Below are 20,179 nucleotides of genomic sequence, written 5' to 3'. Positions count from 1 at the left end.
CTCCCTTTAAAAACCGGTATAAATGGAACACATGCTTACAGGGTGAAGGACAGAAAAGACACAGTTTCCACACAGCTCCCTGTTGAACTTCCAACCAGTTCAAGACTGAGCTAAAACTGCTCAGCTCAGCTCAGCTAGAGCTGACCACTCCCCCTTCATTCGACAGGTCAGTTCTAAAACATGACCACTTTGGCCTGAAGTCTTATTTGTTTACATATAAACAAAATCCTTTTCTACTCTGTACCAAACCAGACTGATCGAAGCCTGGCCTGGCTTATTACCCCTCTGAAAAAAAGTCAAGGACAGGGTATCCTTGAGCCATGGAACAGCTTTCAGAAAAGAAAGGGACTAGCTTTGTGATACCTGGTCTTTCTGCATTTGAACATAAGCTGCTTCATTACCTGAAGAGTTGCAAATGACGATTGCACAATGTTCAGCACCAGTGCAATAAAATGACCTTATGGAGAGACAGTCATTGAAGAAGTGACTGAAGGACACGACTCCAAGGAATGCCGGCATTGAGGTGACTGACCAACACCCCCCAAAAAAATCTTCCTTTGTGCAAGTGTCACTAAAAAACCAGTACAGTTTCCCCTGATTGGTATCTGGAGTCAGACACACACAGTCAATTATTGTCATTTGTTGGCTAGTGCATTGAGTACAGGACTTGGGAGGTCATGTTGCAGCTGTACAGAACATTGGTTAGGCCATTTTTGGAAAATGGTGTGCAATTCTGGTCTCCTACCTATTGCAAGTTGAGAAACTTGAAAGAACTCAGAAAAGATTTACTAGAATATTGCCAGGGTTGGAGGGTTTGAGCTATCTGGAGAGGTTGAGTAGACTGCAGCTGTTTTCCTTGGAGCATCGGAGGCTGAGGGGGTGACCTTATAGAGGTTTATTAAATCATGAGGGGCATGGATAGGGTAAATAGACAAGTTCTTTTCCCTAGGGTGGGGGGAGTCCAGAACTAGAGGACATAGGTTCAGGGGGAGGGGGGGGAAAGAAAGAAAAGGGATCTAAGGGGCAATCTTTTCTCAGAGGGCAGTGCGTGTGTAGAATAAGCTGCCAGAGGAAGTGGTGCAGGCTGGGACAATTACAACATTTAAAAGGGATCTGGATGGGTACATCAATAGGAAGGGTTGACATGGATATGGGCCAAGTGCTGACAAATGGGAATAGATCAGGTTGGGATATCTGGTCAGCATGGACGAGTTGGACCGAAGGGTCTATTTCCGTGCTGTACATCTGACTCTAAATATGGCCTCAAAGTCATCATCAGCGATCCTCATCTCCCCACTGGAAATCAACTCTTTTGTCCATAGTTGAGCCAATGCTTAATGAAGTCAGGAGCAGAGCGGCCCTGGCAGAATCCCATCAACAAATAGGTTATTGCCAAGCCATTGTCCCTTTTCATCACTTTACTGATAACTGGAAGTAGACAGAGGGTGCAAAAATCAGATGGGCTGGATTTGTCCTGTGTACAGGAGTGGTCAATTTTCCACATTTCCAAGTAGATGCCAGTGTTGCAACTGCACCAGAACAGCTTACCAAGGGATATGGCAAAGTCTGGAGCATAAGTATTGGGTACGATTGCCAGAATGTTGTCAGGGCCTATATTTCAATACGTTTCTTGATCAGGGAAGTGAACTGAAGTGACTGAAGACTAACAGCTGTGATGTTAAAGACCTGTAAAGGAGTCCAAGGTGGATCATGCACTGAGCACTTCTGGCAAATAAAGTTGTTGCCAACACAATAAATGCCTCGTCATTTGCATTGATACGTTAGACTCCCACCTGGAGAAGGGTATTTGGGGAGACTCCTCCTCTAGTAAGCGGTTTAATTGTCCACCACCATTCACAATTGCATGTAGCAGGACATAAGGCTTCGATCTGATCCACTGGCCATGAAACCATTTGGTCATATGATCAGCTGCTTATGCTATCTGGCATGCAAGTACGGTCGTTTCATCAGGTTAACATTCAGAGAGCAACGCAACACAGGATTTTCCCTTTAAAATGGCATACAAAATACTCACACATCTTGAAATTCCTCAAGTGATTTTTGTGGCGTAAATACATTCAGCAAGCCAATTATCTGAAAGTGATTGAATGCTACATTGTTAATGCGGCAAACATTTAGTCTGTGGTAATTCAAAGTCTATTGCTGTTTCATGGGCTATAACAATGAGGCGTGTTATTAAATTTCATTGCTGAAGGCATTAAATTTTAATTGCTAATTGCAATTAGCAAAACTGTCACACAGAAAATATCACGTAAAATACATTTGCATTTCTCAAATTAACACATTAATTGGATAGAAACATTAATTCCAATCAAGATGGTTGAAGAAGAGGGAGAGCCATGCTTGATCAGGAGGCTCATCCATACGAAAGAAAAGGCATGGGAAAGTAACCAGGAAAAACAAGCTGTTCACTTTCCCGTAGTTTTGGTTTTGGGGATTTGGGAGTTCACAGCAGGACCGTCAGATCACAAAAGTTGTCTAAGGCTTAGGGGCTGAAAAAGATCTATGTTAATGGCCCAAACTGGACTTTGATCCAGTAGAGACCAATAAGCTTCATGCAACTTCCTTTGGCTGCTTTAAAAAGATGATTAACAATAGCAGACACATTTATTTCAGAAGCAGGTGGGAGTATACATTCATAACATGAGAAATATATGATTCATGTCTGATGTGCCACTTCTATTATCTACCTGTAGAATCAATGATAATTAAAACAGTGATTAATGATCCTGTGAAAAAAAGATACCTGCTACAGTACTAACCATAACAGATATGCTGTTCTTATGTTCAATGCCTGATCTGTATTAATTTAGCGATGTGATTTTTGTAGGCCTCAGCTTTCCCATGTAGGAAATTCAAAAGGAGGACAGAGTTTGTTCACACAGACAGAGCCCATGACCTCTGTCAGATTAAAAATTAAATCAAGCAAGGACAGAATCTGGTCCATGAACCATGTACAACTAAATACTGTTTGGCATTATGGTCTATTCTCAACTTAAAATGATGGTCACTGAGGTGCAGGCCTGAATAATTAGAAACACCCCAAAAACTTCAAACCCGGTGGGGGAAATACACATTCAAGGTGGGTTATAGAAAAAGTTAATCTGTCTTCCTTCAGGACGTTTTAAAAAACAAAATTTGCATGCTGATTTTCATTTAGATTTAGTGGGTATACCACTGGGATGCATATTAGAAAGTGACTTCTCTTAGTTGTACATTTTTTCCTAACCATTTGCACCTCGTACAATAAGAGATGCTCCGTAACTTCCAGTTTTATTTCAAATATGAGCTCATGTATGACAGATGCTTCCTCTTGTTGAGGTATGTTTTGTATCAGCAGTACTAATCAATCTTATGGAGGATTCACCCCCAGTCTGTTCCAGAAAAAAAAAAGCAAATTTGACTAATTTTTCATGAGACACCCCCAGTTAGTAGGAAGTTGTGTAATTATGTATGCTTCAGAATATCAGATAAAATCTTTTGACCGTTCTTCTCCAAGTCTTATTGCACAGTGAATTTTGGCTTTTTATTAATTACAATTAGATTTCAAACATTACCTTTACACTGTTATTTGAGGAATAACACTCCCTAAGATGACATTTAATTAAGCATTACTTTGCACAGCATAAATTTCCACCACTAGATTTAAAAGATAACTTTAAGCATAAAATATTGATTTCAATCTTGTTTTTCCTCAAAATATTTGGAGTTCAAACAGATTATGGAGTACTGAAATATGGGGTGAATGAGAATATTTAGCTTCAGAAAAGAATCCAAGTTGATATCCAAGTGTCTGAACGTTCCTCCTTCCACCAGGAGGACATTGAGACAGAACTTCTGCTCCTGTAAGACCTTGGTCAGTTTTTCTGGTTCAGATCAGTTACATAGGCTGGGCAATCTCCCCATTCCAGCTCTACTGTTAAATGAACTTAGATTAGATTAGATTAGAGTGTGGAAACAGGCCCTTCGGCCCAAGTCCACACCGACCCGCCGAAGCGCAACCCACCCATACCCTGACATTTACCCCTTACCTAACACTACGGGCAATTTAGCATGGCCAATTCACCTGACCTGCACATCTTTGGACTGTGGGAAGAAACCGGAGCACCCGGAGGAAACCCACACAGACACGGGGAGAACGTGCAAACTCCACACAGTCAGTCGCCCGAGGCTGGGATTGAACCCGGGTCTCTGGCGCTGTGAGGCAGCAGTGCTAACCACTGTACCACCGTGCCACCCCAACATTGCATAGTAACATAGAAGCAGCATGTAGGGTATGGTAACATAACAACTGTGTTAACTGGATCAATCTAGAGTCCTGGTAACAAACAAGAAATTATAACCTCAACCACATCTTGGCAGTAAGATTTTCAAATCAGGTCAAAATGAAAGCTGGAAACAAAACGTTGGTATCAGAATTACTGTAAAAATACAACTGATTCCCTAATCCCCTTTGGCAAAGGAAACTACCCTCACTTCGCGTGGACCTCAGGTGGCTCCAGTCCTATATCAATGTGGCTCACTTAACTTTCAATTAAAGTGGTCTAGCATGGTGCACATTTGCAGAAGCACAACACAGTCACAGGATATTTAGGGATGCCTAATAAGTCTTGCCATTAATGGCCATGTGCAGTGAATGAACACTGAAAGAATAAGAGGGTCAAAGATTAGCGAGGAAATGAATTCACTGAACAGTGCGAATTGAATTTAAGAGCGAGCTTTGATGCAGTCGAGAATTAGTATTTATGAAGATCTGGACACCGGGGAGGGGTGGAGGGAGTGGGAAGAATCGCTGTTCCGTGATCGGTCAATAAACACTCGCAATCGGTCTGGTCCTTTAAGTCTTCACACGTTATTTCTCATAAGGCGGAGCACAGATCATCTAGAAACACAGAGGTTAAACAATTCTATGTTCCTCAGAGGAGCTGCGCACATGGCTTAAAACAAAGACATTTTTATATTTCCTTAAAGAATGGTACAGACCATAATCTTACAGTACGTTCAGACAATTACCAATCAATTAATGAAATAGATTTATTGACAGCAACTCAGCCCAATGATATTTCTTGGGTTCCAACTCTGTTTTCCAACACTCAAGTCATTCTTATCTCACGAACAGAGTCTTTGCTCCTGCACTTGAAGGCCAGCTAGAATGGCCAGTAATGTCTTATCTAGTCTAGTTATTTCTATGCTGTAAAGGAAGCATTGTCTGCTTTGTTGAGACAGACTGTGGTTAGTCAATAATGCAGCTTTAGCAAGGTTAAAAGCCAATTTTATGCAGCTTTAAGCAGAATTGTCCATTTGCATCCCAGAAGCCATTTTGTTCTGTTATTTGCATTAAGAAGTCTCATGTTCGATGGCAGAGGAAAGAAATTTCCAAAAGGCCCATATGAAGACTCATTGCCCTATTTTCCTTAAAGCATCCCTCTGGAAATTCCCAAATATTGGGAGATTTCAGGAGGACAATGCAGGCCAAAAAGGTGAAATGTAATAAGGTGAAAATTTACCATGAAAGAATAGTATGCTTTCTGGCACTGAGTTAATTTCTACCTGCATCAGGGCTCATCAGCACTGAAATTGCATTTTACTAATCCAGAAGGTGCAAGACAATTTGATGATTTAACACAGAAAATTGGAGATTGTGCAGATTCCAACAATTTGCACCTAGGTCCCAATTCCTTATTGGTCACTGAAACATTTAATTGCTACTTAAGTCACTTCAGTTAAAATGTTCAGACATGACATGATCAGTTTATTTGGCAAGAATAGGCAAGAAGTATAACACAAGTAGATATTCTGATCTTTTGCTGAATTGATCAGCAGATGGAAGTCTACCAATCATTGACTTCCATCCGAAAATGTAGGTGTCACATGAATAAACATATTGATGAGAAAAATATTGCAAAATTTGGGTTGCAAAATCAACTTGCCAATTTTTTGTAGCCATGTAAGGAAATCTTTTTTTTTAAGAAAGGAAAGCAACTTAAAAATTAAGATTGGTTCATTGAATTTGTTGCCAAAGACAAAATCCACCAATGATGCTACTGGGAAAGAATTGAAAGAGAGTTACCAAGATTATGATTTACTCAGCAAAAATAACCCCAAATTAAAATCACTTCATGTTTCAACATCTTCCATTTGCACAGTCAAAAGACTGTGGGAAAGTGTTCAAGAAATCTTGAAATAAACTAAAGCAAACCATAACATTTTTTGGCAACACCCATGGAGGGGCGGCACAGTGGCTCAGTGGTTAGCACTGCTGCCTCACAGCACCAGGGTCCCAGGTTTGATTCCAGCCTCGGGTGACTGGGTGGAGTTTGCACATTCTCACTGTGTCTGCGTGGATTTCCTCTGGGTGCTCTGGTTTCCTCCCAAAGTCACAAAGATGTGCAGGTCAGGTGAATTGGCCATGCTAAATTGCCCATGGTGTTAGATGCATTAGTCAGAGGAAAATCGGTCTGGGTGGGTTACTCTTCGGAGGGTTGGTGTGGACTTGTTGGGTCAAAGGGCCTGTTTCCACACTGTAGGGAATCTAATCTAAACCTTAACATTGTTTGGCAACACCCGTGGAGAGAAATCAGAATTTTGGATGAAGGGTCTCTGAACCTGAAACGTTAGCTCTGCTTTCTCTCTACAGATGTTGTCAGACCTGCTAAGCTTTTCCAGGAATTTCTGTTTCCGTTTCGGATTTGCAGAATCTGTTTTTACGAAGCTTTGTTTCGTTGTTCCGAGAAGTTGGAATTACAGGATCTACTGGGCAACAAGTTACAGGATAAAATGACATCTCAGAGCTGCTTACATTTTTATGGTTGACACACTTCATGAGGACTAATTCTCTGTAAGCCCTTTTTGCATGAGTCTGGTTCTGAAATGGTCGGCTGAGTTTCTTGATAGCTACATTCCTGTCCAGAACCGCATCATAGGCTGCGCTGTAAAAGAAAACACATGCCAAGGAAGAGTACATTGGAAGTGACAACACCAAAACACTCAAATCTATAAATCGTCAAACAATGTGATGTACCAACCTTGAATATATTGGTGTACTAACAGACAAAAAGAATACCAAAAGTAACCACTATAAAAGAGTATAAAAATGCCACTTTATATTTAAAAATAGCTCTTCAGATACAACTTTCCCAATCATGATATACTAGAATAGCTACCAGCTGTTCTTACTGTATTTGGACACAATTACGCCTTTCAGATTTGATCTGGGGACTATTTCATCGTAATTTAAATCAGCTCAATTTGCGTGTTTTGGTTCAATGCTTTAAAGAATAGCATATGCATTTAAAATGCATGGCTGTTCTTTCCAATGGAATCTCTCATCAGATGAGTCTGCAGTTGGCATTTTTTTTTAATTTAGGACCTTGGCAAGGGGAGCAACCAACCACCTCCCAGGTACTGCTAATAATAGCTTATCTGTTTGAATAGTACAAATCCACATTTGGATACTGAAAATCACCTGCTAATTATTCAGCTTCTTAGAAGCTCACCTGAATATCTACCCAGTGTGTTTTAAACACTCAAATAAAAGCAAACTACTGTAAGTGCTTGAGATCAGAAAAAGACAAGTGCTGGAGACATTCTGCAGCTCAGAAGACATCATTTGCCAAGAAGGGTCACTGGCACTTGAATGATCAACTCTCTCTCCAGATCTGATGGCAGAGTGGTAGATGTGATCTATATAGACTTCAGTAAGGTGTTCGACAAGGTTCCCCATGACAGACTGCTTAGCAAGATTAGATGTAATGGAAAATAGGGAGAACTAGCCATTTGGATACAGAACTGGCTCAAAAGGTAGAAGACAGAGGGTGATGGTGGGTTGTTATTCAGACTGAAAGCCTGTGATCAGTGGAGTGCCACAAGGATCGGTGCTGGGTCCACTACTTTTCATCATTTATATAAATGATTTGGATGGGAGCATAAGAGGTATAGTTAGTAAATTTGCAGATGACACCAAAATTGGAGACGTAGTGGACAGTGAAGAAGGTTACCTTCGAATAAAACTGGATCTTGACCAGATGGGCCCGATGGGCTGACAAGTGGCAGATAGAGTTTAATTCAGATAAATACGAGGTGCTGCATTTTGGGAAAGCAAATCTTAGCAGGACTTATACACTTAATGGTAAGGTCCTAGGGAGTTTTGCTGAACAAAGAGACCTTGAAGTGCAGGTTCATAGCTCCTCGAAAGTAGAGTCGCAGGTATATAGGATAGTGAAGAAGGCGTTTAATATGCTTACGTTTATAGATCAGAGTCGTGAGTACAGGAGTTGGGAGGTCACATTGCAGCTGTACAGGACATTGGTTAGGCCACTGTTGGAATATTGTGTGCAATCTGGTCTCCTTCCTATCGGAAAGACGTTGTGAATCTTAAAAGGGTTCAGAAAAGATTTACAAGGATGTTGCCAAGGTTGGAGGATTTGAACTATAGGGAGAGGTTGAATAGACTAGGGCTGTTTTCCCTGGAGTGTCGGAGGCTGAGGGGTGACCTTATAGAGATTTCTAAAATCATGAGAGGCATGGATAGGATAAATAGACAAAATCTCATCACTGGGATTGGAGGAGCCCAGAACTGGAGGGTTTAGGTTTAGGGTAAGAGGGGAAGATAGAAAAAGAGAGCTAACAGGCAACATTTTCATGCAGAGGGTGGTACGTGTATAGAATGAGCTGCCAGAGGAAGTGGAGGCGAGTACAATTGTAACCGTTAAAAGGCACCTGGAAGGGTATAGTAATAGGAAGGGTTGAGGGATATGGGCCAGGTGCTGGCAAGTGGGATTAGATTGAGTTGGGATATATGGTTGGCATGGACAAGTTGGACCAAAGAGTCTGTTTCTATGCTGTACATCTCAATGACTGTCAGACTGGCTGGCTTTCTCTATCACCTTCTGGTTTTACCCCATGTTTGTCTATTTCCTACAGTGAGTGTAGGAGGCACTGTAGGTAGTTATACTATCTACATTACATTCATAGTTACATCATTCTGAAAGAGGCACAAAAATATCTTGGACCTTGTTCTCTTAGATACAATTGATTATATAAACAAATTAGGAATTAGGGTATGTAGCCCTACTAGGTATTTACACCCAAATTCAATAAACATTCACCTCTGCTTTTCAAGTGTCTATCCATAACTACCTTAAACAAATTCAAAGACTCTGCTTTCACCACCTTTTCAGGAAGAGAGTTCCAAAGACTTCCCCCATCATCAAAAGATTTCATCCCATTTCGGGTTTAAATCAACAACCCCTTATTTTGCAACAGTGACAGCTCGTTCTGGAAGCAATCCAATGTTTCAATTAACTTGTACTCTTCTAAACTGCAGCGGATACCAACCTGGTTTGTTCAACTTTTTCCTCATAAAGCAACCTCCCTCCTTCTACATATTACATTCTGATAAATCGTCTTTGAACTGCTTCGATTGCATTCGCATCCTCACTTAAATAAGGAGACTCACGCTGCACAATATCCTCCAGTTATATAGTTTCACCAATACTCTACACAACTTGATTGCAAACTCTATTGTATTGAATTAACCTTGTAATGAAAAATTCAAATCAAGTCTGCCCCGATTATTTGTAGTACTTGCATATAACCTTTCATGACGCAAGCAGCAGGGCAGACTGATCCCTCAGTATATCAAAATTCTGCAGTCTCTTTCAATTTAAGTAGGCTTTCTTCGAAACATTCTTCCTGCCAAACTGGAAAATTTACATTTTCTGACATGATGTTCTACTTGCCAGATCTTTGTCCACTCACTTAACCTACATATATCTCCTTGCAAATTTCTTTCAGACCTTCAAAACTTGCTTTCCTACTTATTTTGTTGGGGAATAAGTTGTTCAATTTGTCATCAGCAAATTTAGCAACCATACCTTCCACCACTTCATCCAAAATGTATAAATTAACAAATTGTAATATAGTGAGACCCCAACATAGACCCCGTGACATTCAATGGATTACATTGTTCCAACCAGAACATGATCCATTTACATCCAATTTCCTGAGAGCTGGGAAATCTTCCTTCAATGTCCATATTGCCAAATTAAACCACAAACCTTTATGCTTACAATAATATTTGATGTGTACCTAATAAAATGCATTCTAGAAGCTAAGGATAGGATATCCTCAACATACGACTTCTTCAAAGTCCAAAAGATTAGGTCAAGATTAACTCTATATTCTGAAGAATCACATTAAATCCGATTCACTCTCCAGCGTTGATGCCAGACTGACGTTTCTCTCGCATTTTCAGTTTTTACGATTGAAGAGTAGAGTTCAGCTGGCATGATAAATGTTGTTGAACAAATTTGGGCGACACGGTGGCACAGTGGTTAGCACTGCTGCCTCACAGTGCCAGAGACCCAGGTTCAATTCCTGCCTCAGGCAACTGCCTGTGCGAAGTTTGCACAGTCTCCCAGTGTCTGTGTGGGTTTCCTCTGGGTGCGCCGGTTTTCTCCCACAGTCCAAAAATGCGCAGGTTCAGTGAACTGACCATGCTAAATTGCCCGTAATGTTAGGTGAAGGGGTAAATGTAGGGGAATGGGTCTGGGTGGGTTGCTTTTCGGAGGGTCGGTGTGGACTTGTTGGGCTAAAGGGCCTGTTTCCACACTAAGTAATCCATGTCACCACAATATCAACTTTTCCAGAATCACTCAGTAAATGCAGTGTTTACAATGCAGCATTTTACAACATTTGTAAGACCAATACTAGCTTTTCAAGCTATTTTTCAGTAGTTTCAGGTATCTTTAGATTATTAAAATTACTCCCAAGTCCTTTAAAATACTAAAGTCCTTTTAGAGTGCCTTTTAATATGAAGGGAAGAATTTCTTTGACATTAAACCATATTTAAGTGTAAGATGACATTGCTGGAGAATACATGACCTCATCAACAGCTGCTAAAATATAAACAACCCAACATCACCTATTTGAGGCTAAAATTCCAATGCATCTTCAACCAACAGTAAAAACTAGAGCTAGGTTTTCCTCTTCTTTGCAATAGAACTATTGCTTGGTATTCACACACAGATGAGTTTCTAACCACAGATCTGCACTAATACTGCTGCCTTTCACAACCATTACATCTTTAAGCTTCAACTCTATCTTATCTGCTGCTGACACCTTCATCCCTGACTAGTTCAAACTCACTTGCTCAGCTTCCCAAGGTCCAACCTTCTGCTCATCCCAAACTCCACTGTCTGTTTCTCAGTTCAAGCCAAATCTCATTCCCAGATCACACAAGCTTACTGATCTTCATTAGTTAGTCAGTGAAACAATGGCACAGACACATATACCCCATCACCACGTTATCCTTTATTCACTTGCGCACAGTACACAGGCTATATCCAGGAAGATAGGAATCAGTCCCCCTGAACGGAGGAGATTCTCAATCCCCTGTTCATATTGGTCACCCAGGATTTACTGATTGGCCCAAGTTAACAACCCCGATTGGCCCAAGTTAACAAGCACTTCAGTCAATGAGGTTCACCTGGTTCCAATCACTACAGCCACCTGACAATGTCAAATCTTAGTCATTGCTTGCTTATAGCCAAACCCCCCTCTCAATATCTCGGTGACCTCCTCCATCCCAACAAGCCAAGACTGTTTTCATCTGACTCTCATTTCTTGCTGATCTGATTTTAATCGTTCTATAAACAAGGGCTGTGCTTTCAAATGCATCAGCTCTGAGCTTTGAAAATCTGTCCCCAAACAATTTCCTCACCATTCTCCCTTATTTAGCTTAGGTTAGATTCACTACAGTGTGGAAACAGACCCTTCAGCCCAACAAGTCCGCACCGACCCACCGAAGAGTAACCCACCCAGACCCATTTCCCTCTGACTAATGTACCTGATGTTATGGGCAATTTAGAATGGCCAATTCACCTGAACTGCACATCTTTGGACTGTGAGAGGAAACCCACGCAGACACGGGGAGAATGTGCAAACTCCACACAGACAGTTTCCCAAGGCTGGAATTGAACTGGAGTCCCCAGTGCTGTGAGGCAGCAGTGCTAATCACTGAGCTGCCCTAATTTTAAGATTAATTTTAATTTTAAATTTATGATTTCCATTAAAGCCTACTTCCTTTAATCAAGCTTTTGGTCATCTCTCCTAATACCCTTTATAATGTGGCATCAAAAGTGTCTTTATTGGTAGAAAACTTAGGTAATTTACTATCATTAAAGTGACAACTTATTGTTGCTGTGATGTGGGAACATCAGTTAAGAACAGCATAAACCTAAGTAATAACAGTTGTACTTCACTGGATAGTCTTCTTTCCTGTTTGCTTCCTAGGGGTTCAGGTATGTAAATCTTTGAAGTTTGTGTGACAGGTAGACAGGGTGATGAAGGTGACATGGAGCACATTTGCCTTCATTGCTTTGAGTGTAGGAGTGGATGTCATGTTGAGATTGTACAGGACATCAGTGTTCTGGAGTGCTGTGTGCAGTTCTGGTTACATTCCTAAAGGAAAGATATTATTAAACTGGAGTGGTTCAGAACAGACTTATCGGCATGTTGCCTGGAATGGAGGGTTTTAGTTATAAAAATAAACTGGAAAGGCTAGGACCTTTTTTTGTTCACTGAAGGGCAGGAGGCTGAGAGGTGGCCGTAGAGGTTTATAACATCACGAAGGGCATAGATAAGGCGAATGACAGGGTCTTTTCACAAGGGTTGGAGTTTAAAACTTGGGATCATATTTAAGGTGAGAAGTGAAAGATTTTAAAAAGGACATGATGGGGAAACATTTTTACAGTGGTCCATGTGTAGAATGAACTGCCAGAGAAAGAGGTGGATGTAAGTGTAGTTGCAACATTTAAAAGACATTTGGATAAGTTCATGAATAGGAAAGATTTGGAGGGATATGGGCCATACGCAGGCAAGTGGGACTAGTTTAGTTTGAAAACATGGTCAGTTTGGACTGGTCAGACCGAAGGTTCTGTTTCCATGCTGCGTGCCTATGAATATACTGCTGTTTTAGAGGTCTGCATTAAATAGAATACTGGCTGCATCATTTCTAAGCTGAATTTTTTTCCTTTTGGTTACTGGGTGTAGAGCACAGCAAGAGCAAGATACCATTGGTTGAAAGAAGAAATAAAGAATTATCAATTTATAAAAAGAGAAAATGCATAATCACATTAAGCAAACGGTCGGTATACAGATTTGTATTAAAGACTACAGGTACACTATCCAGAATGCAACTGTTTTAGCCTTGCTGTGTTTGAATGTAGATGTCAAAACTGTTAACTCACCAAACAATTCCCTGTGCTCCTGAACCGATGGGTTTCAAGTTCTGATAGCGCTTTAGCACTGTGAACGTTGAATCCCCCACCTCTACGCTGTAGAATTGGATGTCACGTTTGTTTCTGTTCATGTTGTCGGAATTGGTTTGACAATATGCATTCACGTACAACTGCTTCCCTCCTCAACCTGCAGGATTTAAAACAAGAAAATGCTTAAAAGGTATACGCAAAATGTTTGAAGTGAGAAAAATAATTATAACTGATCAAATATCACAGTTGATATGGACTTCTTGCAAACCCTAAGGCAAATTTACAGTATTTACTGCTGATATCAGAAAGCTTTGGAGCACTTCTGAAATATTACAGTTTCTTTAGGCTGTAATGTAAAGAGCTATGCTACTTTTGAAAATACTCTTGTACCAGACAATTGCCAGCTGGTTGCAAGTTTAAAAACTTTGAATCAGAAACAGTAATTTTTTCTGTCTTTTTCAAATCATCAGCTCTTGGTTAAGTCCGCAGCGTAAACCACAAAGTCCAGAAACTTCACAGCAGACCAGGGCTGGTAAAGTGTTGCAGGGAGTTATTAAGCAACAATGAACCAGCACTCTAAGGTCTCTTAGTTCCTTGAAGGTAGAGTTGCAGGTGGACAGGATAGTGTAGAAGGTATTTGGTATGCTTTCCTTTATTGGTCAGAGCACTGAGTACAGGAGTTTGGAGGTCACATTGTGGCTGTACAGGACATTGATTAGGCCACTGTTGGGATATTGCATGCAATTCTGGTCTCCTTCCTATCGGAAAGATGTCGTGACACTTGAAAGAGTTCAGAAAAGATTTTCAAGGATGTTGCCAGAGTTGGAGGATTTGAGCTATAGGGAGAGGCTGAACAGGCTGGGGCTAGTTTCCCTGGAGCGTCAGAGGCGGAGGGGTGACGTTATAGAGCTTTATAAAATCAAGTGGGGCATGGATAGGGTAAATAGACAAGGTCTTTTCCCTGGGGTCGGGGAGTCCAGAACTAGAGGGCATAGGTTTAGGGCGAGAGGGGAAATATATTAAAAAGGGACTTGAGGGGCAACGTTTACATGCAGAGGGTGATGCATGAATAGAATGAGCTGCCACAATTACAGCATTTTAAACATCTGGATGGGTACATGAATAGGAAGGGTTTGAAGGAATATGGGCCGGGTACTGGCAAATGGGACCAGATTAGGTTAGGATATCTGATTGTCATAGACGAGTTCAACCGAAGGGTCTGTTTCCATGTTATACATCTCTAGGACTCTATTCCACGAGAAGCAACATCGATTTTACAAACAAGCTGAATGATGGTGAATAATCTTCACTATGAATAAAAGTGATCTGATTAATTTACATTTTAAAAAACTGAATAAACTACATAAGCATACAGAGGTTAGTCAGCTGCTGACATATACAAGGAACAGGAGTAGGCCATTCAATAAGATCACACCTATAAGAAATAGGAGTGGAAGAAAGACCAGTCGGCCCATCAAGTCCACTCCACCATTCAATCATGGCTGATGGGCATTTCAGCACCACTTGTGAAATTAAGGATTTATCAATCTCTTGAAGACACCCAATGTCTCAGCCACCATTGCGCTCCTTGGCAGTGCATTCCACAGGCCCACCACTCTCTGGCTGAAGAAATGTCTCCTCATTGCTGTTCTAAATTGACCTCCTCTAATTCTAAGCCTGTACCCACAGGTCATAGTATCCCTGCCTGACTGAAACAATTTCCCAAGTGTCCACCTTTTCTAAGCCAAGCATTCTCTTGTAAGCTTCTATTAGATCTCCCCTCAACCTTCTAAACTCTAATGAATACAATCCCAGGATCCTCAGCCATTCATCGTGTGTTAGGCCTACCATTCCAGGGATCATCAGTGTGAATCTCCACTGGACACACTCCAGTGCCGGTATGTCCTTCCTAGAGGTGTGGGACCCAAAACTGGACACAGTATTCTAAATGGGGCCTCACCAGAGCTTTGCAAAGTCTCAGTAGCACATCACTGCTTTTACATTCCAACCCTCGAGATAAATGACAACATTACACTTGCTTTCTTAACCATGGACTCAACCTGCAAGTCAACCTTTACAGAATCCTGCACTAGCACTCCCAGATCCCTTTGTACTTTGGCTTTATGAATTTTCTCACCTTTTATAAAATAGTCCTTGCCTGTGTTCTTTTGTCCAAAGTGCAAGACCGGATTCAATTCAAACCTCAACTCGACATTCCTGCAAAACCCTGATAAATCTTTCAACCCCTTAGTCATCAAAAATCCATTTACCTCAGTCTTAAGATCATTGTAAGATTCTGCATCCACTATCTTTTGAGGAAGTCCCTCAGCCCTCAAAAAAAAATTGTTTTAAAGGAGTGTCTCTATATTTTTAAACTTTGATCCAGAGTTTTGATAAAGCAACTGAAAAATCGAGGCAACTCTATAACTGCCACAAAACTTGCATGCTCCTCGCTTTGAAATACTTGTAGGTAAAAGCAATGACTGCAGATGCTGGAAACCAGAGTCTAGATTAGAGTGGTGCTAGAAAAGCACAGCAGTTCAGGCAGCATCTGAGGAGCAGGAAAATCGACATTTTGGGCGAAAGCCCTTCATCAGGAATACGTTTAGGTACCGACATAACTGTTAAAAGGAATGGTCTCACGCCTGAAAGCATTTGTTGGAATTAAAACAATGCACGATCCTCATATCACCAGGTGCACTTCCAACTGCTTCAAAACCTGAGGCTGCATGGATCTCAGGAGAGGAACACTCACATTGTACAGCCAATTAATGAAATAACTCAATCATAGAATGCCAAGAGTGTGGAACCTGGCTGGCTACTTTTGTATAAATCGCGTTGGTGCAATTAAGAGACCTTTATCCCTTTCCAGGTAGGGAAGGCTCACAGAGGACAAACCAACCGTTATAGATTGTAACAGAAAGAACTTGCTGGAAAAGCTCAGCAGACCCAGCTGAACCTGTGGTGATTCTTCTGCAGAAGCAAGATCATTGGATCCGAAACGTTGGTTCTGGTTTCCCTCCATGGATGCTACATGCCTCCCTGAGTTTTTCCTGTAATTTCTGCTTTTGTTTCGGATTTCCAGCATCGACAGTTCTTTCAGTTTTGTTACAACATAAAAATGTTTTTGTTTAAAAGTTTTTTAAAAATCACACAACAATAGACCATATATGCAGGAGTACGCCATTTGGCCCTTCAAGCCAGCACTATTATTCATTATGATCATGGCTGATCATCCACAAGCAGTATCCTGTTCCTGCCTTATCCCCATAACCCTTGATTCCACTATCTCTAAGAGCTCTATCCATCAGTTTCTTGAAAGTATCCAGATACTTAGCTTCTACTGCCTTCTGGGCAAAGCATTCCATACATCCACTACTCTCTGGGTGAAGAGGTTTCTCCTCAGCTCTGTTCGAAATGGCCTGCCCCTTATTTTTAAACTGTGTCCACTGGTTCTGGACTCACCTATCAGCGGAAATATGCTTCCTGCCTCCAGAGTGTCCAATCCATCAACAATTTTATACATCTCAATCAGATCCCCTCTCATCCTTCTAAATTCAAGTGTATACAAGCCCAGTCGCTCCAATCTTTCAACGTGATAGTCCCGCCATTCCGGGAATTTACCTCGTGAACCTATGCTGCACTCCCTCAACAGCCAGAACATCCTTCCTCAAATCTGGAGACCAAAACTGCAGGTTAGTCCAACAGGTTTATTTGGAAGTACAAGCTTTCCAAGTGTTCTCCTTCCTCAGGTAGCTAGTGGGACAGGATCATACTACACTATAGATTCTGTGTCCTGCAATCCTGCCCCCTAGCTACCCCTGACGAAGCAGCAGTGCTCCAAAAGCTAGTGCTTCCAAATAAATCTGTTGGATTATAACCTGCTGCTGATTTTTTAAACTTTGTCCACCTCAGTCCAACACCGGTATCTCCACGTCTCGTTTAAAAGACAGCCCTGTTGACCTAAACTGCTGCTGTGATCACTTGAAAAGCTGAAGCAATTCAGAATATATAAAAGCCAAACAGCCAGCTCAAATTACCACTTTAAAGCACCAAAACTCAAAAGGTGAAGAAATCTGCAACTCTCATTTCTCTCACACTTGCGTAACTTCGTATGTTGAAGACGAAAGTTACCTACAGAGTATTCAGTTTGGAAAAAACAGAGCTAGACTGGGGATATACAAACACCATATTTCAGTACTTCTGAACAGAAAAAGAGAAAGCAGCATTAACTGAAAACAGCAGGGATACTGAAAGCTCTTTTCTCTCTCTTTCACACATACACCTCCAATCAGCACCAATGATAAAAGCTTGGATAACTCTACAAGACATCAAAAGAGTATCTGCAAATTCAAATAAACAGGATAGCAGGTAGGACTTGTGTTTCACATTCAACTCAAAGATGAAAAATAACTAAGCTGCAACTGTCCTCAGCTTCATTTTACCTGCACGAGATATAAACAAGTTGGGGGTGGGGAGGGGGGGGTTGATGGGAATGCTTCGTACCTAACTAGTGTTTGTTTAATTCATTAAAATTTCTTTGCACGCAATAAAACACCATTTTCTCATTGCAGAAACCCTTGGAATTGGTTCTCCTTCCTTATTTATTTCATTACATTTACATTTAACGAAGTGATAAATGCGTGCTTAATTTTTAAAATTCCTTTTTTTTGTTCCGACTGACCAGAGGGGATATATTTTTAAAAAGCGAGAGCTGTCATCCCTCACTTTACTGGAACACGACAAAATAAAAGCAAACAGAACTGAAGGCTAAGTTGGTGTGAGCTTTGAGGGCCTCAGGAAGAAGGGCATTGGCCTGAAATGTCGATTTTCCTGCTCCTCAGATGCTGCCTGAGCTGCTGTGCTTTTCCAGCAATACACTCTCTACAGAGTTATAAACACCAGCTCTAATGGGGAAGATGGAGAAACATTCCTATAATAGGAAATAGCCAGCACAGATTTAAGAAGAACCTTTTTTGACAAATCTGAACATTCAAGGAGAGTAGATAATGCAATACAAATCCTATCAGATGAAACCTGAATGGGAAGAGGTTTCCTTTTTGCAGAACCCTATTTGATTAATATCTCCATCACAAACCAATTTACTCATTCTCCTTTAATAGGGTTCTGATCAATGCAAAAGAAAGCAAGACTGCCAAGTCAAAAGTGCAAATGAACAGAAGCTTTCACTTAGGAATTTGACAAGAATGGAATTCATACTGTGCACTTGCGTTTGGGCTGAACTACACCTCTTTATGATCACCCACAGGAGGCAGATTGATCTTTTGTCAATCCCATGTAGATAACCATCACCGTATAATTAAACCATGCAGTTGCACCACCATCTAAACCTTCTGCACAATTTCCATTTCAAAGGGGAAGCTCAGGTCTCAAAGAGATTGTGATCCAGATCACGTACCTTTTTCTCTTATAAATCAGATTGAAAACCTTTTCAGGGATAACCATTATGCTTGGAGAGAGACTGGGACTGTTTGCAATGTAAATCCCCTCTAATGCCTCACAGCTGATTTTCTGGCTCATGTCTCCAATGCACACTTTCCAGTTCATTCTGTACATGTCATTTTTGTCAGACAATTTTGACTGGGATAATAAATCAAAAAGAAAAGTTCAAATATATCTGCTGAATTTCAGGTGTGCAGTGCAATCAGCTGATCAAAGCTCACTTTTAACCAATTGATTTTACGCAAAACCTTTTTCTAAAGTCCAGCAAGACAAACAGAACTAAAAAGACCACAGAGTTCCCTTGATTTAGTCAGTCAGTTTTTAATTAATTCATTCACTGGATGTTGGCAAGACCAGCACTTAATGGCCATCTGTAATGACCCTCAAGAAGGTCTGTGTTGTGTAGGTATATGGTCAGTGCAATTAGGGAGGGAGTTTCAGGATTTTGACCCAACAGTGAAGGAATGGCAATATAATTTCAAGTCAGGATGTTGAGGGTGGTGGTACTCCTATGTATTGTCCTTCTAGATGCTAACGGTCACCAGTTTAGAAAGTGATGAGTCAAGGAGTCTTGGTGAGTTGTCACAGTGTCCATTGTAGATGGTATATATTACTGACCATAGTGGAGTGTTTTTCCATTGATTTTCAATTATTCCAGTTTTGCCAGGGCTCCTTGATGCCATTGTTAGTCAAATATTATCTTGAAGTCAAAAGCAGTCATACTCACTTCCCTCGAGTTCACTGCTCTTGTCCACATTTACTCCAAGGCTGTGATAAGGTCAGAGTCCAAACTGGCCAAATGGAACCCAAACACTAGCATCAGTGATCAGGTTATTAGCGTGCAAGTGCCACTTGACAGTGCTGTCAATGACACATTCCATCACTTCACTGATGGCCGAGAGTAGACGGATGGGACAGTAACTGACCAGGTTGGATGTGTCTACTTTTTTGGGAAGAGGACATACAGATTTTTCACATTGCCAGCTTGACTTAGCATCAAGGACTGGAGCACAAATCCTCCTGACTACTTCCAGAATGTGGTTAGAATCTATATGACCTTTGCAAAGTCCAGTGCCATCAGATATTTCTTGATAGGGCACGGAGGAAATCAAATTGGCAACATTGGGGGTTTCAGGAGGCAGTTGAGATTGATTGTCCGTAGATTTCTCTAACTCCTGATGCTGCCTGGCTTGCTGTGTTCTGTCAGCCTCCTGCTTCTCTACATTAGGAACCTCACGCCGACGACCAATGCAAATGTTTGAACCTCATCTTTTGCACTGATGTGCTGGGCTCCGCTATCATCGAGGATGGAGACATTTGTAGAGCTCCCTCCAGTGAGCTGTTCAATTGTCCAACGCTATTCATGACTGGACTTAGCAGGTCTGCAGAGCTTATATCTGATCAGTTGGCTGTGAAATCGCTTT

At 41.1% G+C, this 20,179-nt stretch overlaps 1 protein-coding gene across 4 annotated transcripts in view; it reads right to left on the bottom strand.

Annotated features, from left to right (window-relative positions):
- Positions 1-20,179, bottom strand: part of mapk8a (mitogen-activated protein kinase 8a) — a 118,845-nt gene that overhangs the window by 34,781 nt on the left and 63,885 nt on the right. For 3 of the 4 annotated variants that reach the window (XM_072583177.1, XM_072583178.1, XM_072583176.1), the window contains exons 2-4: positions 13,272-13,449; positions 6,821-6,950; positions 2,036-2,094 (exon numbers count right to left, since the gene is read on the bottom strand). In XM_072583177.1, coding sequence (XP_072439278.1) covers positions 2,036-2,094; positions 6,821-6,950; positions 13,272-13,393 — 311 coding nt within the window. In that variant the 5' untranslated portion in view covers positions 13,394-13,449. The remainder of the gene's footprint in view (positions 1-2,035; positions 2,095-6,820; positions 6,951-13,271; positions 13,450-20,179) is intronic. The other variant, XM_072583179.1, reaches the window with a different exon arrangement.

This window comes from Chiloscyllium punctatum, chromosome 13, assembly GCF_047496795.1.
Source record: "Chiloscyllium punctatum isolate Juve2018m chromosome 13, sChiPun1.3, whole genome shotgun sequence".
In the NCBI taxonomy this organism is placed as follows: Eukaryota; Metazoa; Chordata; class Chondrichthyes; order Orectolobiformes; family Hemiscylliidae; genus Chiloscyllium; species Chiloscyllium punctatum.
Note: the sequence above shows the minus strand (reverse complement) of the source record. Positions and strands in the feature narration are given on the sequence as shown.